This window comes from Sabethes cyaneus, chromosome 3 (assembly GCF_943734655.1).
Source record: "Sabethes cyaneus chromosome 3, idSabCyanKW18_F2, whole genome shotgun sequence".
Taxonomy (NCBI): Eukaryota; Metazoa; Arthropoda; class Insecta; order Diptera; family Culicidae; genus Sabethes; species Sabethes cyaneus.
The window spans coordinates 102,891,145-102,915,403 of record NC_071355.1 but is presented as its reverse complement, the minus strand read 5'-3'; the positions used below and the strand labels follow the sequence as shown (position 1 = coordinate 102,915,403).

Genomic DNA, 24,259 nt, shown 5'->3' with positions numbered 1-24,259 from the left:
ATTCTTAGAATATTTTCCGATCGATTGGTGTAAGAATATTGAAAATCGATCGGAAACCCGCCTATCATTTTTCGTGACGCTCGCATTTTTCGATTTTTTGGAATGACACCCTATATCAAAACTTGCCGTAAGACGTAGTCCTACGTCAAAAAATTTTCATTACTTTCCCCTACCGTACCTCCATCAATTGTAAAAACCATCGTTTCAAAAAAATATTAATATTAATGCCTGGCCGTATTTCAAGGTCAAAGACTAAAACACGAGTTTGGTCAATACCTTGAGTGTCAATTTTTAGTCATATCTTTTAAATGACATAAAGAAAACGAAATTCGAATTGAAAATGGATGAATGAGAGCAAGTTGAAAACTTGGATCGTTTTCGATCCCAATGCATTATACGAAACTTTTTTTGCTGTGCCTCTTCTAGATGTCGCTGAAAGCTGAAACTCCCCCCTCACAATGTTAGTTTTCAAAAGTTAGGAAAAGTCAGAAAATTCCAAGCCTCTACCTCGTTTCGTTATTGAATATCGAGCCTTGTTAGTATGCCGATGCACTAGGAAGGTTAATATGTCCCGCAATCATCCAAAAAAAATCTAGTCATTTTAAATTAGCTAGTTGATTGCGCATAAGTTTGCGCTAAGGTGATGGATTTCACAAAAATATGTTTTCATTAAGGCGTGCAGAGGAAATTGAAAACTGACACACACACTATACCGTTGTCCGTTTGTTGACTGCTTTACGTGGCTTAAATCATAGTCGGTTTCTGTTGTCACTTTGCAGATGCGATGCGCTTTGCCTTTCTCGATCGTGGTCATCATTGTCATACATATATGCTCTCGCACTGTAGAATCGGTGTATCGCGTGCTTCTTTCTACCCAATTAAAGTGTGAGGCCAAAAGGTTCATTTATACATAGTTCGTTGACGATCATCATCACGTTCGCGTTCCTTTCTCGAATTTGTGCGATATCTCATGATTTTTTTTCTACTTTGCTTTGAAAACTGGTGAACGGTGCGGGTTGTTCGTTTGGTGGGGTCAATATATGTAGTGTAGTGTAGTGTGTGCTTTGTTTCAGACACTAGCGCGCTTTATCGTTATCGGTTATTTATTATCGTCTTCCATATCCTGTTACGCTGTTACCGTTTTCTATACACGGGTGTATGCATACAGCATGAATGCTAATCATTTTAGAAAACATGTGACATGTCTGTTTTGCGATCGTGTGGAATGTTTATATTTAATAAATATCCAATGTTTGTTTAGTTAATTGATACAAACTTTAAACATTTTGCTCTCAAGTGCTAGAAATTCCGATTAATTATGTGAGCTGATTCAGCCTGTGGTATGAATAATAATTGATAGATTCATTGCTTATTTTTGTGGTAGTTCCGTGTTTCACCAATATAATTGCAATGTGAGTGAGTTTACCATAAAATTCGCTAACATTCGATTGGCTTTTTACTTGAGTGGTGTTTAGTGTCTTCAATGACGAATATTTCAACTATACGTTCAATAGGACATTTGCTCAGAAATGATTTACGTTTCAGTATCGCGATTTCTACACTATATTTGTGTTGGTAACAATCAACGTTAACGAATAGTAATACTGTTGAGACATGCCCCGGAACACAAGTTTAAGTGGAGAAAGAAAAGAAATATCGCCCATCAAGTGATAAAAGACGTGATATCTTATCAGTGGAAAAATACAAATGATTTCAGTTAGCATTCGCAGTTATTAGTGTTTGTTGCGGCAAACGGACGTTCGCGTTTGTATTATTGCAAAGACGACAAATTGCTAACAGTGCTAAATTTGGAATTCGCAAGAAACAAAGTGAAGAACACACTTCAATTGCGCGCAATGATATAGCAAGATAAGTTTCTGAGTTGAAGATTTCGCAGTTCATGTGTAGTGCCATGGAGTAATGGAGTAATTACATACTTCTTTTATATATAAATATATATAATAAAATTAATATACTACCTATTCGTTTAGATGCCGGTTAACAATTATTATCTTTTAATAAGGCCGCGGAAAAAAGTGGATTACGTCAGATACGACAGATAAAGAAAAGAAGAGACGAATCATCCGAAAAAGGTGAAAAGAAAAGGTGAGTGAAAATGAACGAACGATAATAGTTATACACGGCTTAGTGATTCACTAGTATGTTCGTTATAGTCAATCACCAAATATAGGCCATGTTTACTAGCCGACGATTACATTTTTCTCTGGTCTTGTATGTTTTCAAGGCGTGAACATTAGGTCAATTGAAATATTATCAAGATCTCCCTTCAATTGCAGCAAACAGTGGTACTAATGACGATGCTCGTTGAACATAATTAGTAGATACGCATAGCGCTATGTAGGGTATTACACATCTAAAAGATTTGATTCTTTTTACATTTGGTAAAGCCAGGACCGTAGCCAGAATTTTTTTAGGGGGGCTTTTACAAAAAAAATCTAACATAGCCTAACCTTATTGCTAGCTACGCATAATTATTTGTCGTTGTGACTCCTACCTTTTGTCCAATGCTGGAATGCTGGTTCAACCCATGCACCTTCCAGCATTGGAAAAAAGGTAGGAATCACAACGACTACTTGTTATGTGTAGCTATCAATAACCCCTCCCCGCTCACCTTTCCACTCTTTCTCCTTCTTTTAAAAATTCTTCATTGCTTTCCCCTACCCTTAATCAATTGTAAAACCAAAAAATATTACATCTGGTGAAAGCCGGTAAGCTACGGTGAACCGGAGAGTCTTAAGAAAAACGGTTATATTTAACAACCCCACGGACACCCAAAACATAGGGCCCAACGTGAGAGATTGTTCAACTTGGTTTTGTGACTTGCGCCTTCTGCGATGCCTGGGAAATAGGCGACAAGTAACCCAAGATTGAGTTGAATGCAGCCGATTAGTTGAAATAGGACGAGCCACCCCAGGTCTATGCTATGCTATGTCTATGCTACTAACGACGACAACGAGGATCGTACAACTAGTGCTGTAAATTTCCCTATGCTCTAAGCAGTTTTTTTATTCAGTTTGTTTATTTATACGGCGTAGAGAAATTTACGTGATTTTTCAGTAGCATCAATATATAGGGTACTTGATCCAATAGTTGTGGTAGTACCAATAGTTGCGCTACTATTCATTATTAATGCATATTTTCTTCACCGTAGCATTTTAAAATAAAACAATTACATTCATTATATAAAACAGGTTTTTAGAAGTATTGGTAGTTAGACTACACTATTTAAAATTATTTGCTAAAATGCCAATTTTCCAATATCCAACGCGCAGTTGGAGCGCACAACTATAGGCGCTCATCTATAGTTTTGCTACGATGTTTTTTCACTTAGCAACCTACCCAGGTAACCAATAAGCATTTCCAATGCAACATAAATGCCAGCCAATAAGCATTTAAGTTGCCTTAAATGCCACTTAAATGCTATTTTGGCAAAATATGCGGCTACTTTACTGCTAGCCCTCTTATAGTGCTGACAATACTTATTTGCAGCTAGTTACCGACAAGAATAATTTAAATAGAATTGTGGATGCCAATTTACAACAGTTATGCAGCCAAAAGGCTGATAAACAGCAACCTGCAGTATAAAACGCCAGGGATGCTAATAAACGATTGATTTACTGCTTATATTAATGCTTATTGGTTACCTGGGTAGCAATGTATATGGAATACCACAATTAAAGGAACATCAAACTTAATTAAGGAAACATTAGCGCAACTGTTGGTACAATATAATTGAATCGGAAAATTCATTTTTTCTTATAAAGCTTCTGGTACAACGAAAGCAATTGTCTTGCCTTGTGACAAATACCTTGTATTTGATAAATTTATATCCCACAAGCATTAATTGAAGCATAGGGGTATTAGGGGCATAATGAGCACCCTAACTTGTTGGCTGATTTAAGCACCCAAAATGAATGAATTTTTAAAGTGTCGTCATTGCAAAACATACATTCACTATCGATAATCAAAGGCAGACTGTTAAGAAATTGAAAAATAATTGACATGATGACGAAAATTGCAATTTAAATTCATGCTTCAAAAACTAAAAATCGGTCAGTGTGTGGGGCACAATGAGCACCCCCTGGGGCATAATGAGCACCCTAATAAACACATGCTTGAAGGGTGTATACTGTATATAAGTCATCTACCACACACACATACACACACTCACACACATGCATATACACATACATACACATATACACATACACATACACACCCACACATACACAAAAATAAAACGTGTAAAAACGTCGAAAAACCTGTTGACCGCAAGCCGCTTGAAGCCAATTGACCCCGGGGAGGTTGCCTCTAGAGCACACAAGGAATGTTTCGGATGACGCTTAAGCTAGCTGTGTTTTAGTGTTGAAGACATATGCTTTTCCGTTTCCCTCTGGCAGGTGATATACGAGGGTTCCTATTTCATGGGTAGCAATACTGTAGCATCGAATCTCCATATACAAAATATGGCCCACCAGCTCTTGTTCTGCAGCGGGGACGAAAACAGTTTTGAAGGAATCAATTTGGTCCACCTCCTGTTCCGAGATTGCCCTTTCGTATGGCTCAACATACCGAGCTAACGTCTGCCGCAGAATGCCGTGGTACTTGGCGACTTGTTTTGTGGATATTCCGTCTCGTCTTATAGTGGTCAAGGCCACTTGCAAGACCTTTTTTGACCAATTATGTCTTCCGGATTCCTTTGACATATTCATACCATCACTGTAAACAAGCATTGATGCGATAAACAAAGAAACTGACAGGTTAGTTAATGCGACATAGTGCTCGTTTCACCCCACCTAAGGGTGCTCTTTTCGCCCCCAGTCAAGTAATTAAAGTAAAAATGGGTTTTTACACTAATTACAGTAGAAAATCAAAACTTCAATGAAGGTGAAATTTGAGATACAATGTATACATCGTGTTCCAGTGTGCACTCGATAGGTTAAGATATTTAAATGATCGTAAAAGCTTATTTGGTAGTGCACCAAAATTATAATTTTTTCAGCGTCTGAGAACCTAGTTAAGTTTTTTAATATAACTCCGTGTTTCAAAAGTAGAGATCCCTAATTTTTTGATAAATTGATACTGTAGTACTTACAGCAGTGTTTCGCATGCCGTATGATGCTACAAAATGCATACTTTCGTAGAAAAGAGGGGTGCCCATTTCGCCCCGTGTGCTCATTATGCCCCTAATCCCCCTATACCTCAATAAACAAGCATAATGAAGTTATATTGTGCTTAGTAGCGCAACTAATGGATCATCTACCCTATAGAATGCCAGTGTCGCTGTTTTTCTACAGGACTCATTGATAGTAAACATGATGCTAACAATCTGTATCAAGTCTGTGAATCGGGAACTTCATTGTCAAAGTTGCTCATTGTTATTTATCTGTTCTTTATCTGTGCGCTGGTTGGTGCTGTCATCAGTGCGCTCATCACTGTGTTTTCATGCCAGTGAAATATTTTTAAACGCTCTTTTTCTTTTCGTCTGGATGAATTGAATCTCACAACTGCGTCCTTTTGCACCGATTTTTTCAGAAATTTGAAGACAGCGAAGTTTCCAATCACATTACTTGGCAGCCATATTTGAAATTTTAAACTGGTTGTCAAAGTTTGACAATGAGATTCCCCTTTTGATGAATCTCAGGCACACACACATATGCATATAATGTAAATACATCATCTGAACATGTACCACGCGCACTGCAGCGACACTGGCATTCTATATATATTGATTATACCCAGGTAACCAATAAGCATTTCCATTGCAATTTAAATGCAAGCCAATAAGCATTTAAGTTGCCTTAAACGCTACTTAAATGCTATTTTGGCAAAATAAGCGGCTACTTTACTGCCAGCCCTCATATAGTGCTGGCAATGCTTATTGGCAGCTAGTTACCGACAAGAAGATTTTAAATAGAATTTTGGATGCCAATTTACAACAGTTATGCAGTCAAAAGGCTGATAAACCGCAACCTGCATTATAAAACGCCAGGGATGCTAATAAACGATTGATTTACTGCTTATACTAATGCTTATTGGTTTCCTGGGTACTGATTTTTCACAAGGAAAGGACGTGTGGATTATTTTGAGTGCAGAGACGGTGAATTTGATAATCGACCTTTTTGCGTGCGTAATGGCGGCTAGTGGGTACAGCTTTCGGAAAACGTTAGCATGGCTTTGGCAACTTTGTTCACGTCAGATTGTTATTTCCAGCTTTGATTGTTGTTCTAGAACTTCCAAGCGTACGTGAGCGGGGTTCCCAAAAGCAAATAAACGTTGTCGAAAAGTGTACCCACTAGCCGCCATTAGGCACGCGAAAAGGTGGATACGCCCGTGTCATTTATTTTGTAAAGTTGGAGACCGTTCTGAAAAAAAGTTCCCAGTAACCGCGTTGGTCACTTTAGTGATATTGAACTGGATGCTTGCCAAATCAAGGACTTTTGCGAAGACTCCATAGCTCAAGACTGGGCATAGTAGAAGCAGAGAGAACAGACTACCAGGTAATTGACAAAAAGTGTGTAAAAGGTTTTTATGTAATCTACGAGTAATCCTTCAATAGAGCACCCCTCGAGCACAAAGTGGCAAACTAAATCTTGATGTCGCTGCCATCGCTGCTATATAACTCCAGCACAAAGAAATATTGATAAAGGTACATGGATATTTTTTGATGCGTTTGGCAAACTATTTCTGGAGGGCGCTACCGACAGATTTTACACACAAAAAATCGATTACTTCCTTCGAGCCTGTTAATCTGTTCTCTGTGGTTTTTATGTAATCTACGAGTAAGCCTTCAATAGTGCACCCCTCGAGTAGTAAATGGCAAACTAAATCTTGATGTCGCTGCCATCGCTGCTATGTAACTCCAGCACAAAGAAATATTTGTAAAGGTACATACATATTTTTTGATGCGTTTGGTAAACTATTGATGAGTTTATCATTTCTTACGTAAGATTTTTATACAGAAAAAAGTCATGAAAAATTCAAATTTCTTTATATCAACTCATCCTTCATGTTACAAGAACTTAAATTTATGAGTTAAAATGTGAAGTATCGGAATCCTTCATGTTGCAAGGGAATGTGTAGTAACCTGCTGAATTTTTTACTGGAGAGGTTACTTCCCCCGGCTTGGACACTCAGACAAGCAGCAACCGGCCTACTTGTTCCAAAGCCATCTGATATCAAAAGCAACGATCAGTTCATGCTATTTTTCCAACATATTTCGTTGCAATTACCTATCCCAAACCCGCAAGGTAGTCGCAAGATGCCTTATGACATGTATTACTTTTCTGTTGCCAAAGATCTTGCAAGCCGCGTTTGCCCAGAGTGCGGTTAGTATTTCGCTTTAAAGAAAACCGTGGATGGTCATTACATATCTGTACATTCGACGTGTATCACTTAGACAGGGCAAAAAGTTCTTTTTGTGCTACTTGACCAGGACATACGTTCAGAGGACATGGATTGATGTGAACGATGTGGACGCGAGTGAGTTTCTGAATATTTGCCAATACCTATGGACAAACTCAATGCTGAAATACGTTCTGTTCGTGACCTTCTACGAATTTTCTCACAACAGATTAATGATTTTGTTTGTTTTTTTTTATGAATTGGTTTGAAATTTGTCGACTGTTTTAATGTTCAATCAAGGTTTGACTTTTTTTTAAATAAAACTTGAATTTTGATGTTTTAACGTACCATGACAAAAGTGTGATTTGGTTGAAATTATGGCATCTTTGGCTTGTGAAATTTTGGCGTAGGACTACGTCTTTGTTTATTATCTGGGATTGATACTTTGTGAAAACGAAAATAGAAGTGTAACGTTGGAATGAAAGATTTTAAATGCAAATAACTGCTAATAAACTACTGAACGAAACTGAACAATTTATATGTTTTTGGAAAGATGAAATGAGCAGCAATTTTATGGAGGGGCGAGAGAGCAATTTTATGGGCGGCGTAAGAGGGGGGCTCCTATACAAATGAAACACAAATTTCCTCAAAACTGGAGAACTAATCAAGTAAATGTAACCAATTTTGGCATGTGGGGATTTCAGAAGGTAGGATTTTTTTCTATGGTGTACTGAGACTCCTTCCTCTTCTAAGAGGGGGGGCTCCCATACAAATGAAATACAAATTTCCTCATAAATCTAGAACTAGTCAAGCAAGTGGAACCAAATTTGGCATGTAGGGGTTAATGGAGGCATAAATTTATTTGATGATGGTTTGAGATCCCTGTGGTAGGAGGATAAGGACTCTCATACAAATAAAACAGAAATATTTGCGTATGTGCCATATTTTCTGCTATGTAGCAAGCGGTAAGCTGTGAAATTAAACTAGTAAACCCTTCTCGCAGCAAAAGACAGTGAATCGACGTCTTTAACTTACATGCCTGTTGCCATTCATGTCAAAAGAGGACATTCGAATAGCACGTCATATTTGCGATGAATATCCTTTGCTTTAATGTTATTTGTAATCAATGGCCCTTTTAAAGGTCACAAGCGAGTAAAACTAAGATTATTGAAACATGTCAAGCTACGCATAATCATATTCAATACAATAATCTGGGGGCTGGTCATTCATTACTATTTCAACCTTTATGATGCACACAAGTGATTTTTAAAAGAAATCTATGTCTCAATGGTTGCAGGCGTTGCACTTATGAACCCCCCTCCACGGATTTTCAAAGTCACCATTGCATTCAATGAAGAATTGAATCTGAATATTTCGGTCTCTTTTAAACATTCACTTAAACAATGGCACTCACAGATTCTTATAAACATACATATGCCAGAATTGCAGTTTACATTAGTCTTTGATCTAATTCTCTGATATAGTCCTACGTTACCCATTCGTACAACCCTTAGGGCTGTATACCTTGTAGTTTTTTCTTGGTGGCATACTTTCATATCATTGTAAATTTCAAGCACAACTTATTATATAATTATTATATTAAACAAGCACGTGTGGAAAAATGCAGTCCCTAAAAGTTGACAAGCATTTCCTGTTATCAATGCAAATCTACTGAGACGTAGCACCCAGCACGCTTGATTTAATGTGGTTCAATGTTGTCAGCATTATAGCAAACAAAGTACTAAGTTGCTCTTGGTGAGATATCATCACAGAACAGAAGTGGAAGTCCGAACGATTCGGCGATCAAAACTGGTAACAGAGTCTTTTTTGTTTCTATTTTTCTTTGGGAAGGTTTTTGCATAGAAGCGAATAACAGCAATATAAGCAGAACGCTCGCTGCCAATCGCATAGCAGATTTCACATGCTTTCGTGTGCATTCATATGCGTTTCTGTGTTTTCGTGGGAAAAAGTGACTCGCTACCGCCAGGTTCTCTAGTATCTGTAGAAAGTAGCATGTACGTGTTTGGATTTCTACTTCCACTTCTGTTCTGTGATATCATTACAGTTTCTGGTAAAGTGTTATCTCAGTGCTGGCCTCCTCCTCCTTCTTCTTCTTCTAGCAGCATGGAACCGGGATGGTTCGTGCTGTATCAAGAATTTCTCTTTACTGTACTCAGTACTGAGCTATTCGTTAAGCGTTTTAATCCAAATACAGTAAAGATTTGTATAACACGGAGGGTGGTGCTGTACGCCCATTGCGATATCTCAGGTGTCCATTATACAATAAGGTTGATTTTACTTGTGAGATCCGTTTGGTTTAGTCTATTAAGCAAGAGTGAAAATTTTATTCGAATAAACAACAGTGGTTGCTATGACTATTAGGTACATACATTATATATTCTAACACTCCTCCCTAAGCTATGCAGCCTAATAGATTCTTAAAGTGCTGCTGTTTCTGATTTGCTAATGCTTCAGTGAAACCGTCTGCAGGTTGATCCTTAGTATTAACGTATCCTAGCTTAACTGCACCTCTTTCCAGTACCTCTTTCACAAAGTTATACCGAATGTCTAAATGTTTAGCTCTTGGATTATAACCTTGATTACGCGCAATGCTTATGGCTGATTGGTTATCACACCACACAAGAATAGCTTGAGCACCGAAAATCTGCGTTTGAAGGTAACTCCACCAAAGTGCTTCTTGGATGGTACGAGAGAGTGCCATGTACTCTGCTTCGCACGAGGAAAGCGCAACTGTAGATTGCCTCTTCACATTCCATGATACAGCTCCTCCCATGAATGTGAAGACATATCCGTATCCCGTGGTTGATCTTCTGAAATCTGGGTCTCCTCCCCAGTCAGCATCCGAATAACCAGACAACTCTGCACTGCACTCCTTTGAATATGTAATCCGATTTTCAGCCGTACCGCATAATGCGCTTGACGGCGTTCCAGTGTCCTCGCCCTGGATTACTGCTAAACTGACTGACTTGATTCACCGCGTAGCTGATATCCGGCCGCGTTGCTTGCGCCAGATAAGTAAGACAACCCACTGCTTCCTGGTAGGGTATCTGCTTCATTTCAAGCATCTCGTTTGCTGTAGCGGGTGACATCGATTTAGTTAATTGTACGCTCGCATTTGCTGGTGTGGACATCGGATTACAGTGCACCATGTTGAACCTTCGTAGAGTGCTTTCGATGTAGTGCTTTTGAACCACAAACAGCTTCCCCTGCTCACGGTCTCTTGTGATTCTTAATCCAAGACAAAAAGTTGCTTCACCAAGATCTTTCATCCGTTAGCGATTGCTGAGAAAAAATTTCAATTAGAAAATATCAAAAAATCATCCACATAGATTGTAACGAAAAACATCTTCTGTCCGTCCAGCTTAAAGTATAAACAAGGATCCACTTGTGAACGCTCCAATCTAAACTCTTTCAAGGCTCCATCTAGTTCGCAATTCCACACACGGCTAGACTGTTTTAGCCCATACAAAGCTTTTTGCAACCGACAGACCTGCTTTGAGTTTCCTGCAAATCCCTCCGGCAATTTTTCAATTTTCCTTGGAGGAACGCAGTCACTGCGTCCATTTGGTCGATATCCAAATTATACTTCACAGCAAGCGCCAAAAGATAACAAATCGTGGAATATCGCACCACCGGAGAATAGACTTCGTCGTAATCAATTCCCGGCCGCTGAGAACAACCTTTCACGACCAAGCGCGCCTTATATCGCTCGATCTCACCATTCAGACCTAGCTTTCTTAATAAAACCCATTTATTTCGAATGGATTTCCTATCTTTTGGAGGACTGGTTAACTCCCACGTATTGTTCTCCTCCAAGGCGTCGATTTCCTCTCGCATGGCTGCCATCCACTGGTCGCGATCAGGTCTACCGAGAGCTTCGTCGCAGTTTTAGGGATCATCAGACGGCATTTGCGACTGAATCGATGACAACTGTGGAGAAACAGCTTCACCAGTAAACGAACTATAAGTTACATAATCAGAATACTTGCCTGGACATCGGCGCTCCCGGTCGCTTTGCCTCAACCCTTGCTGCTGTTCAGCTGGTCTGTTAGATTGCGATGGGAGCGTAGGCTCGTTGTCTGCATCTTCGTATTCAATATCACTGGAGTCACTTCCCGATGAAACTGGTGCACTGTCTGCTTCACCCTCAGCTTCATCACAATGAACTAGCGGTTGTTGGATTGTATACAGCTCCATGAACTGGACTTGTCCTGCAGCTTCCGTAATGTCAAGTAAATTTTGCGGCTCTCCTTCCTGCATCACCGCTACGTCACGACTGATAAGGATATTACGCTTAATCGGATCATAAACTCGATAACCCTATAGACTTGAACTTGATATATGCCTCAAATGCCTCGTTGTTCGTTTTGAAAAAACACAAGAACACTTTCCTGCTTGCATCATCAATAAAAGTCATTACAAATCGGCTTTCATCTAGGGAATGAATTTCCACCGGACCGACTAAATCCGAGTGCACCAAATCTAGCAACCCTTCAGCTCGGAAATTACGGGAAGGAAACGAGTTTCGGACATGCTTGCCTTCTACGTAAGTACCCAAGTAACCACGAAGCTTTATATCAATTCAATTGTAATGCTTTATAGTGCGCTACAAAGTATATCATATAATGTATTATTTTCTTACATGTACAATAAATGCAGTAATAAAGTGGAAAGGGCCACACTATTGTTAAATTAAAGCTGCATTATAATAGCAATTGCTAAAGCACCATTACGGCTTGAATTAAACATCGCTTCGCCTGCATTATCGACATATCGTTATTTTTAGCTTGTTTGCGAAAAAAATATAAAAACATCAATTCGGCCGGCGTGTCAAAAGACAAAAATAAATATATATTTTCATATTTATTTTTTAAGTCCGCTGATTCTAGCAGCTTCTCAAGCTATGCGTTACTCCATTATTTACGACGAATGGATTTTTTTTGCATTTCAAATGTTACCTTTAATGAGACTTGAACCTGGGTGCGTGTATCCCTGCATGGTTCATTTGCTGGCACCTTTGATATCTTAACCACAGCTGTTATAGATGAGTGGGTTGTAATTAGTCGTACTTAAATCGTCGTTCGTAGTTCATTTTAGAATTCAATTGGTTGAAAAAAGACAGCAGCAGTTAGGTGAAACAGAGCATGAGTAGTGGCCGTAAATAAGCAAAAACGAAGTCAGGTATAAGCATTTTATTAACATTTACGGTACGTTTTAAAGATTTGTCCTAAAGCTTGTAAGCAACATATTGTAACATTATCTACGCAAATAGTGTTTTTAATAATGCTAATTTACGATAATGCTTAAACGCATTAGCAATGTTTATACAAAAGTTTTATCCATGCGAATGGATCATTGGAAAAGCTAAAAAATTTCACAGATGGCTCCAGCATAGACATATTCTGTCAAATACACTCGACGAACGTCTGTCAAACTGCCTTGCAATCTGATTGGTCCACCTAAAAAGACCGGTTCAAATTAACCGTTATCAACCGTCAACAACAACGGAACGGCAAGAAATTATGACGTGTAATCTGTATCAGCCTTAAAGTTTACTCTAAATATCCCACGTGGGGCTTTAGTGTCCATCTATCGGTAAGCATGAGCAAAAGCTAGCTACAATGATCCGTTGCTGATATACCGCTGTCTGGTATTAGCGATGTCGAGCTACTACCAATATGGGGTTATGCGTTAATGCTTGTGGTTACTTGGGTAATGCATTCCGGAATTTCACAATTCGTCAGTTCGATACCATCCGCCATTCTTGTCAGTTTTCGTAAACTTTGAAAATTGAGATGTCCAAGCCGTCTATGCCAGACTTCAAAACTTGTTGTTAACAGCGAGTCCTCGTGTTCTCGATTTAACATATACAGACCATTCACCTGTTTCCCCGATGCAATAACGTTTCCAGTCTTTTCACGCACTTCACAACCATCTGATGTGAACACCATCGTAAGAATTTTTGGTACATTGTTAGCATGCGGTATAACCTAGTCAACTATCAAAAATCAGCTTTATTGGTCAATGGACAGCTGAGATATCGTGATGGGCGTACAGCACTATCTTTACTGTAATTTCTTTTTATTATACTCTTCAGATGGTTTATACCATCAAGTAATGCAACTGCTAATAAAATTGAGAATTCTCTACAACCTACTGACAGCAGTAATACTATCAAGAGGGGAAAGAGCGGGAAGGTGAGGGGGGAGGGGGGTTATTAGTAGCTAGGACGGGACGTGCCATCTGGCTTCTTACTCTTCTTTTCATTATGACCGCCATCCCGATTAAATATTCTTTGTACACTCTGCGCCACTGTTTCCTGCATATATTATTTTAAGAATAACTTCGTTTGCCGACCAACAGCTGCCGAATACGCCACAGTATATGCGACTAAAACCATGTTTTGTATTTCATTTTGAAAATTAAAATTCGTGTACAAACAAACATTTTAGAACCAAACATAGAACTACACAGAACTACAAAAGAAATCAAAATTCGGAAATAATAACTTATAGTCGTATTTGCACTAGAGATGGTCGGGTATGAAAATTTGAATACCCGAACCCGACCCGTACCCGATCAAGAAAAAAATTAAAAACCCGTACCCGACCCGAACCCGCAAGTTTATTATTTTTGATACCCGAACCCGACCGCAACCCGACGGGTACGGGACGGGCCCGGGTACCCGACCATCTTTAGTGTTAAAAAGGTCAATAGAGATACCCGACCCCACCCGTACCCGGTTTCAAAAACAAAAATTAAGAACCCGTACCCGACCCGAACCCGCAAATTATTTTTTTCCAATACCCGAACCCGGCGGGTACGGGTACGGGTGCGGGTTTCGGGCAAATTTTCCGCTACCCGACCATCTCTAATTCCCACTAATAAGTTTCAGCAACACTGAAAGCGAGACCGCGTTATATTTTCCAGCCAATGGTTGCTCGTCGTTTTTAGTCAATCAGAAATTGGGTCAATTTTGGGTCAACGCCGCGGTTGTCAATTGGCACATTCTGTCCTAAATTAGTAGCTACGCTTAACAAATAGTCGTTGTGACTCCTACCTTTTGTCCAATGCTGGAAGGTGGCTGGGTCGAACCAAGCTAAAATCTCAGATTATAACCGGATCCGAACCCACGGTATGATTTTACGGTATGCTTTGCGTATTCGCATGGCCTGATCCTACCGTCATATATGGAACGTTGCAAGTTGCTTAATCTGGAGATTCTGGAAAGAAGTGCCAATGCTCCTGGCTAGAATGATTGTAAGAGATATTGTGCCTTGCAGCAATTTTACGAGTCCTAGGCAAATTCATATTTTAATAATACTTACTTACTTATTCAGCCGAGAGCCGGGGTGGCTCTTGCCGTATCAAGAACTCCTCTCCATTGTACTCGGTCCTGGGCTACTCGTCGCCAATTCGTTGTGCGTCTCGACACACGCAAGTCAGCTTCAACCTGGTCGAGCCGTCTAGCACGTTGAGCCCCTCTATTCCTGGTGCCGGTTGCGTTCTTGAAGAGAACGGATTTCACTACACAGTCGTCCGGCATCCTTGCGACATGGCCGGCCCACCGTAGTCTCCCAACTTTCGCCAGGTGTACGATGGGAATCTTTTCAAGCAGCGCCTGTAGCTCGTGATTCATACGCCTCCGCCACTCTACGCTTTCCGTTTGTACTCCGCCAAAAATAGTCCGCAACACCTTTCGTTCAAAGACGGCAAGTGCACGTATGTCTTCCGTAAGCAAAGTTACTGTCACAAGTCCGTAGAGGACTACCGGTCTTATTAGCGTTTTGTACATCGTCAGTTTTGTGCGGTGGCGTATGCTCCTGGATCGAAACGTCTTGCGGAGGGAAAAGTAGGCTCGATTTCCAGCTTGAATGCGTCGTTGGATCTCCTTACTCGTATTATTGTCAGCGGTGACTAGAGATCCCAAATATACGAACTCCTCAACCACTTCCAGTTCCATATGTTTGGCTTTCGACGCATTAATTTGTGACCCTATCCTCCTAGCCTCCGTTTTAAGTCTGGCGTAGATTGCCTCCGCCGTCCCACGGTTTCTGGTAATGATGTCGAGGTCGTCTGCAAAGGCTAGGAGTTGGCTACTCTTGGTAAAGGTCGTTCCTCTCGTTTCGATGCCCGCTCGTCGGATCACACCTTCAATAGCGATATTGAATAACATACAGGACAGTCCATCTCCTTGCCGTAACCCTCTGCGCGATTCGAAAGGACTTGAGAGTGTCCCCGAAACGCGCACGTAGCACATCACTCGTTCCAGAGTAGCTTTGATCAGCCGCGTCAGTTTGTCCGGAAAGCCGTAGTCATGCATTATCTTCCATAGCTGTTCGCGTTCAACGGTATCGTGAGCTGCTCTGAAATCCACGAAAATATGATGCGTGGGCACGTTGTACTCTCGACATTTCTGGAGGATTTGTCGGAGAGTAAAAATTTGATCCGTAGTAGCACGGGCCCCCATAAGGCCCGCCTGATACTGTCCTACGAATTCTCTTGCTATTGGTGATAGACGACGCAACAAAATCTGGGAGAGCACCTTGTAGGCGGCGTTGACCAGTGCAGTGCCGCGGTAGTTACAGCAGTCTAGCCGGTCGCCCTTTTTGTAGATGGGACAAACTACGCCTTCCAACCACTCCTAAGGTAGTTTCTTTTCTTCCCAAATCCTCGAAATCAGCCAGTGAAGTGCCGTTGGTAGCGGTTCTTGGCCATTTTTGTAGTGTTCTGCCGGGAGTGGGTCCTTTCAGGCGGCTCTATTATTCTTTAGCAGACCGATTTATCGTCTCTTCGAGATCGGGAGTCGGTACGCTGTTGTTGTTTGTAGGTACTCCGAGGTTAACTTCCATTGCGTCTCCTGCTGCTATATCGCCGTTGACGTGCTCATCGAAGAACTGCTTCCACCACCTCGCGCTTGTTTGTGATTAGATCCCCTCCCTCGTCCCTACACATGTCAGGTTTTGGTGTGTGGACCTTGCGAGTTTGGTTCACTTTCTCGTAAAACTTGCGGGTGTCGTTAGCGCGGAATAGTTGTTCTAGCTCCTCACGATCTCTGTCCTCCTTCTGATGCTTTTTCCTCTTCAGGGTCGTGGTCAACTCATTCCTCGCTCGTCGATATTTGGCCAAGTTCTCTTTCGTGGATATGCTCAGATAGTTTTCCACAAGGTTTTTTTCCTCTCTATCGCTTCTTGGCATTCCCCGTTAAACCAATCGTTTCGTGCACTCGATGTTTCCACACCTAGCACCGCGGTTGCGGCCTCGTTCCTACTCCATCCGTTTTCGAGGTGCGGAGCATCTAGCTCCACAGAGGAAGGCAGACCTTCATCCAGTACGTGCGCGTAGTTTCCAACAGTTCGCGGGTTGTCTAGTTGCCGAATGTTTAGCCGAGGAGGGCGACTTTTTCGCGAGGTATAAACCGTCGATAGTTTTGAGCGCACATGTAGTGGTCCGAGTCAATATCCGCACTCCGTAGGGAGCGTACGTTGGTGATGTTCGAGAAAAACATCATGGGACCTCGATGAGAATATGGTCGATTTGGTTCAAGGTTCGTTGGTCAGGTGATCTCCAGGTGGCCTTGTGGATATCTTTGCGGGGAAAGAAGGTGCTTTTGATCACCAAGCCTCGGGAAGCCGCAAAGTTGATGCGTCGCTAGCCGTTATCGTTCGTGTCGGTGTGCAGTCTATGGGGCTCGATCACCGGTCTATACATTGCTTCCCTGCCGATTTGGGCGTTCATATCCCCGATGACGATCTTGATGTCCCGTGGTGAACAGCTGTCGTACGTTGTCTCCAGCTGCGCATAGAACCCTTCCTTCTCGTCGTCTGGTCTACCTTCGTGTGGACAATGCACGTTTATGATGGTGTAGTTGAAGAAACGGCCTTTTATCCTCAACACGCACATCCTCTCGTTGATCGCTTTCCAGTCCATCCGCGATCCTGCATCTTGCCCAGAGCTACGAAGCCCGTTCCCAGCTCGTTGGTCGCTCCACCGCTCTGGAAAAATTGGGCTTTTCCGCCACGGATCCTCCACACCTTCTCGCCTTTGCGACAGAACTTCTGCAGTGCCACGATGCCAAACTTTCGGGGTTCTAGCTGTTCGAGCAGCACCCTGTCGCCACCGACGAAGTTTAGCGATCTGCAGTTCCAGGTACCAAGTCTCCATTCCATGTCCTTATTTCGTCACCTTGGTCCATGCCGAATATTCTGAGAAGATATTTTTTGATTCTTGTTAGTTTTTTAGGGTTTAGATAGGTAGCCGTACTAGGCTTACGCTATCGAGTCTCGGGATGGGGCTGCTATCTTTCAGTGTCGAGACAACACTGTGCCTCCTCCCCTGTTGGTATACGACCTTAGTTTCCACCGGGGTTGGTTACCCGATCTCCGCTAAGGTTGCTCATATTCCGGCTGGTACCACGTGGAGGTAGGGGTAGGAGTTGCTAGATAAGAAGCTAGGTACCACAATCAGGTCTGTTTTACGCATTATCAAACCATTTACCAACCAATAATAATTATCCTATACTTACCAAATACATTGAAAATATGCTTGTCAAGCAAGGAGGGATACAGTGGGAAGGCAGTAATAAGAAACTGATGGTTCAAATTGCTAAATTGGAAACATGTGTGGGACACGTAGAAAATAACCACGCTAATAATTTTCGTGTGGAAGTCTAAATAGGTGAAATCTCCGCAATATTCAAAGCTTGCTCTACTTTACTCACTCGTTCCTGGCTGCCAGTACTATCCCATGTTATGGCGAGGACTAATTGCCTTTCTCTGTCCAGTACACTTAACTAGAAGAGGGGCTTTTGTGCTGTCATGAGGTTTCATCGAGTATTATAGAATTCACCATGAAGGAAGGTAATTCGGTTCAGTGTATTGAACGTTGATAGCTGTGTTTTTACCAGCCGCTAAGTTTTCGATATTATTGTCAATTGCAAGGAAAATTGTACCATCCAAAGTGCGATATCGCTCATAAAAGTGCTATTTTGCATTAAATCGTTTCGGTATCTTCGGCGCACTTTTTCGTTATCTTCCAAGAATAATAAGTGCGCCGAAGAGACCGAAACGATTTAAGCTAAATTAGCACTTTTATGAGCGATTGCGCACTTATTGATTGGACAATTTTCCTTGCAATTGACAATATTTTACTTGTTTTTCGTTCGTTTTATTGTTTTTTCTTTGTGAAGAGTGCTAACGAAGATTGCCTGTGGCGTTTTTCAATAGTAATTTTAATAATCGAACACAATCGAAGAGACTCTACGAGCTTTTAGGTGAGCTTGTTCGACTGTTTTGTTTACATCTTGTACGAAGCCAGTGCCAGCACACCTGCTACACGGAAATAAATCTGCACGTTGCGTGTACCTGCTGTCAGAATGATCCTAAGGGCATCCATATCGGCGGTCGCATACCGTACACTCTAACAAGAATTGATATTTTTCGAGTCAATATGACCAACTGTTCCGCTTGTGACCGCTGTGCTAAAGCACTGAAAAAAGCAGAGGACCATATTATATGTATGGGTTTTTGCGACCAAGCCTGCCATGTCCGGTGCGCTGGTTTCAACGGCCCGTTCTCGAAGATTCTCCACGAAAACCCCAACCTATTCTGGATGTGTGACGAGTGCGTAAAACTAATGCAGTTTGCGCGCTTCAAAAGTGTGGTTTCGTCTCTCGGAAATGTCATCTCTACCGTCATCGAGGGCCAAATAAATGGAATCTCTGAACTCAAAGACGAAATTGTTAGGAATAACCCCGACCGCCGACAAGGTCAATCCTGCAACCCCGATGCGGATACCTGACCGCGATCGTCCTTCAAAACGTCGCCGAGATGACTCAGTGACACCGAATAAACCGGCCACCGGAACGAGGCCCGTCGAGAACCGTGATAAGCTTATGGTGAGTTCCCCACCCAATTTATTCTCGGTGTACTTGTCGCGTTTACACCCCACCGTGACCACTGACGTCGTCGAAGGACTAGTTCGGGATGGCCTACAGATTCGGGATGCCATACGAGTTGTTCCCTTAGTAAAAAAGGGTACTGACCTCCAGCCGCTAAATTTTGTGTCCTTCAAGGTTAGCATTCCCTTGAAATACAAAACTGCGGCCTTGACCCCCGACTGTTGTCCACAAGGAATCGCTTTTAGGGAATTCGACGACGCTCGTTCGAATCCAGCGGTATGGCTTCCCCCTATCCCCACCGCTCCGCCTGCAACTCCAGCCGTTAGACCACACTGTAACCCTGCTGTCGACACCTTATCCGTGACTCCGATGGCGCTGGACTCTCCAGCCCCTTTAGAGCCGTCGACTTCAGACGCCTAGTTCAGACGATACCGAAATGCATCGAGTACAGCCTCATGGAAGCCCTTAACCCCCCCCCCGCCGCAGTCGAGACATTCCCGCCAGCATCAGTCGTTCCGGTCCTGTGTGTGGGTGCGGGAACCAGGGCTTCCAGACACCTACCCGCGGCAAGTATATCGCGCTGAACCGCTATTTCTCTGCTGATGCAGTTTACGTTTCCAGTTCTTCAACAAACGGCTCCCCGATCCTCGAAGTTCAGCCAACTGATTTCTGCCGGCTCGACACTTCTGCCAGCTTCAGTCAACCACTCAATTCAACTCACACCGGGACAACGGGATGCACTGTTGTTGGTACCATGGACGCCCTCGACCTCCCTGCCGCAGTCGAGTCATTCCAGCCAGCGACCAGCAGCCGTCCCGGTCCTGCGTGCGGGAGCAGCGGACGGGGCGTTCAAAACTCTCTGCCAGGCAAGTCCGTAATTATTGATTCTCGCCCCACTGGTGATCCGTACTCTGCTTTCAGTCCTTCGTTTCGCAACCAGGAATCGTACAACCGCACAGAACTCCAACATATTCACTGCTACTACCAAATTGGGGGTGGCATGAACACGAGTGCTGTCGACTGTCTGCTCGCCTACGCCGATAGTCCGTACGAGATAATCGTATTGACCGAAACCTGGCTTGACAATCGTACGTGCTCTCGGCAGATATTTGGGCCTAATTATGAGGTGTTTCGCTGCGACCGCAGCATACAGAATAGTCGCAAAAGTACAGGAGGTGGCGTCTCGATAACAGTCCATCATCAGTTCAAAGCGTCTATCGTCGAAAATGAGAATTGGCTACCCGTCGAGCAAGTGTGGGTAACGGTAAAGCTTGCAGACCGGAGGCTGTTCTTGTGTGCACTGTGGGCACTATCTGCCTCCGGATCGCATCCGCGACCCCGTTATCTTGAATGCTCATATGAATTCAGTTACTACAATAGTTTCAATGGCGTCTCCAGTAGACGAGATAATCGTTATGGGCGATTTCAACCTGCCTGGGTTAAAGTGGCGCGGACGAGGCAATGGTTTCATGTACGTTGACTCTAGCTCGTCGTCTCTATCTGCACTCACTAACGAGTTACTCGACTGCTACAGCACTGCCACCATGCAACAAGTCAACAACATTGCTAACGAAAACGGTCGCTTTCTCGATTTATGCTTTGCTAGTGTGCAAATTCAGGCTCTCGAAATAGCGATGGCTCCTTCCCCGCTTGTTAAGGACGTTCCACATCATCCACCCTTGCTGGTTACTATCCGTCAACAAATACGTCTTGACGTGACTAGTGCACCACCGATCGTTCACTATGATTTCGCCCATGCGGACTTCAGGGAAATTCAAAGAAACCTGACTAGCATCACTTGGGATGCAGTTTTGGACAAGGATGATGATAATTCTGCCGCAATGACATTCACCAATACCCTGAACTACGCTATCGATCGACATGTCCCAAAAAGAACCATGCCCGCTCTGAAGCAGATACCCTGGGTAAACGCTATGTTACGACATCTGAAATCCGAGAAAAGGCCGCTCTCAAGAAATTTTCAAAATATCGAACGTTGCCACTCCGTAACCACTACTTGTCGATCAACACGCGTTACAAACGATTGAGTCGCTCCTGCTTCCGGAACTACCTGAGCAACATCGAACGTAGACTGAAAAGGAATCCCAAATCCTTTTGGAAGCACGTCAACGAACAGCGGAAGGACAACGGGCTTCCTTGGGTAATGTTCCTGGGTAGTGAAACTGCCAGTGACACAGAACAGATTTCCCAACTATTCGCGCGGAAATTCTCCAGTGTATTTACAGACGAAAGGTTGACAAGAGAAGAAATTTCCGCAGCCATCCAGTGCGTCCCTGTACTTAGCAATTGTTTAACTCACCTTTCCACCGACGACGCGATGGTCATATCAGCCGCCGCGAAGCTAAAATCCTCTCGTTCTTCTGAACAGGATGGTATTCCGTCTCTTCTGTTGGAACAGTGTATCACCGCCTTGGCTGCTCCGATGAACCACCTGTTCGGTTTATCAATCAGTACATGTGTCTTCCCAACAATATGGAAATCGGCATACATGTTTTCTGTTCATAAAAAGGGGAATAGGAGAAATGTGAATAACTATCGCGGCATCTCTGCACTAAACTCAATATCAAAACTGTTTAATATTCGTGAAAAATAGCACAATTAAATTCAAGTCAATTGTAAAAGTATCGTGCCCAAAACAGGAAGAAATATTCACGCCAGGTAAAATAGCAATAAATATGACAACGTAAACAAATGATAGATACCAGTAAGTCAAAACAATACTATATATCTACCCAATTAGAAATCGCAACTAAATTCTGATTAACGTAAATATTATGTAGCAAAACAAATTGTACTAAAATCCAAAACCAGATAACGCTGAAGGCTAAAAGAATGTAGAGTAGACAAAGACGATCAACACTTTGTAAGTAACAAACAAATTATAACTCAGACAACAACAGCTAATAAAAATACACGTTATAGAAGCTTTGATGAAGATCCAAATCCGCGATCGAAACATTGGCGTAAAAAGTGAAATCTAGCGTTTACTATAATTTGATGACTGAACCGCCAAAACCCCAATCATTCGATACACATATAGCAGTCGAAGAACACCAGTTATTAAGCAGAACTTAATTCAGAAAACTTGTTAATGGTAATAAATTTTAAAAGTGTTTTGTTTAATACCTTTAAAAATGTCGCTTCCTCATGGAAGGTACGTAACTAAGTCAAGCTTGCAGAAAAATGATTCATTTGTCCCAAATGCTTTGCTTTGCTAATGATAAATTAATTGCAAGCCGATTACTTAAGTGACCAGATAATCAATAACAAATTGTTATTAACAATACGGCATACAAGACGTATAATCAAGCACTAATTAAATTATTCTTTCAAAACAGGAAGAAATTGTTTATTACTAAACTGAAAAAGAACAACATGTTGTACCAACATTTCAAAGATTTATTATTTTTTCTTTCTCATTTTCTAGACTGACGATAGAATGACGATGGGAAACATGCGACCACTGAAAATTACTACTGTCGGTGACGGAATGGTCGGGAAAACATGTATGCTTATCACGTACACTCAAAACGAATTTCCTAGCGAATATGTACCGACAGTATTCGATAATCATGCTTGTAACATTACATTAGATGAAAAAGAGTATGCTCTTACGCTTTGGGACACAGCAGGACAGGAAGATTATGAACGATTACGGCCACTTAGCTATCCTAACGTAAGTTTTTCTTGAGTACATATGTGAAAAATATGTGCTAATAATCATTTACTGAATTGATGTATCATAGTATTTCTTTTGCAGACGGACTGTTTTCTCATTTGTTACTCCATATCAAGTAAAACATCGTTTGATAACGTTCTTTCGAAGTGGTACCCCGAGATAAGGCACTTTGCACCAAATGTTCCAATCGTGCTAGTTGGTAATGCATGCATAAAATAATACATTTAATATTTCTCAATCTTTTATTTCATACATATATAAATAGGTACCAAGAGCGATCTTCGTGTACATGGATCAGAAAAGTTTGTAACCACGGCTGAAGGTAAAAAGCTGAAACATAAGATAAAAGCTTACTCACTAGTTGAATGTTCTGCGAAAAAAAAACTCAATCTCGGTGATGTATTCGATGAAGCTGTTCGTGCGGTGGAAAAAAAGCCGCACACCAGGCCACGTGTGTGCGTGATACTTTGAAAGTTATATTAGATGTTTATATTATGAATAATTACAATAGATAATAGTTATAATAACTCACAATATATTGTTAGCTTGTAACTCTCAGTTGGTCTCGAGGTACGACACTGGTCTAACAAACTAGTTATCGTATGTTCGAATCTCGACTGGGAGAGACTATTGGAGTCAATAGGATCGTACCACTAGCGCAGGGATTGTCTTATCACTAACAGTTGGCTGCAAAGTCTGTCGAACAAAAATCAGAAAGTTGAATTCCAACATAGCGCCTAGACTTTGCTTTTTATGATTAGTTTATGGCCAGTGATGATAAGTCTTCTACTTAAAGTTAAACACGACGATTTCCTTAGTCCATTTAAAAAATGTATATAATTTACCTTCAGACTAAACAGAATTGTACGTTGACGCATCCGTCAGCACTATTTTAAAAGTTAACACGACGTGCAATTCTGTTCGACCCTTAAACTACGACAGTCGTTGATGCAAGTGCTGTATACGTAGCACTCGTAAATATTTTTTTTACCGATATAGTATTGAATTTTATGAGATTTATATATCGGATATAATAAATTGCTGAACTAGTTTTTAAGATGAGTCACGAAAGAAAGGAATACATTAGCAATGTTGATTCTTTATCGCTTTCACAACGATATGATAGTAGGGAGCCTGTAACTAGTCATTGATTATCCCTGTAATCATTGAATATGTAATTTAAAAAATAAATATAATCTGTTGAGTGTAATATTGTTTTTCTTTGGGACGCAATTTATGTAAAAAATAAATAGTAAAAAAATAAATAAAATACG

At 41.6% G+C, this 24,259-nt stretch overlaps 1 protein-coding gene across 8 annotated transcripts; it reads left to right on the top strand.

The window, feature by feature from the left end:
- The first annotated feature begins 773 nt into the window (after window positions 1–773).
- On the top strand, window positions 774–24,259 carry LOC128741896 (ras-like GTP-binding protein RhoL). 8 transcript variants are annotated; one of them, XM_053838003.1, is made up of 6 exons: window positions 774–1,340; window positions 1,546–1,925; window positions 1,992–2,106; window positions 22,734–22,982; window positions 23,067–23,184; window positions 23,251–24,259. In XM_053838003.1, exons 4-6 carry the CDS (start codon window positions 22,746–22,748, stop codon window positions 23,454–23,456), a joined length of 561 nt encoding a protein of 186 aa, XP_053693978.1. In that variant the 5' UTR covers window positions 774–1,340; window positions 1,546–1,925; window positions 1,992–2,106; window positions 22,734–22,745; the 3' UTR covers window positions 23,457–24,259. The 8 variants fall into 8 exon arrangements, with proteins under 8 accessions (XP_053693978.1, XP_053693975.1, XP_053693976.1 ...); XM_053838000.1 differs by having other exon boundaries at window positions 1,476–1,925; XM_053838001.1 differs by having other exon boundaries at window positions 774–1,412.

Coding starts and splice junctions, on each gene's coding strand:
- LOC128741896 (XM_053838003.1), top strand. CDS start 22,746: ATGACGATGGGAAACATGCGACCACTGAAAATTACTACTGTCGGTGAC. Junction 22,983..23,066: donor GGCCACTTAGCTATCCTAAC/GTAAGTTTTTCT, acceptor TTTCTTTTGCAG/ACGGACTGTTTTCTCATTTG. Junction 23,185..23,250: donor TGTTCCAATCGTGCTAGTTG/GTAATGCATGCA, acceptor ATATATAAATAG/GTACCAAGAGCGATCTTCGT.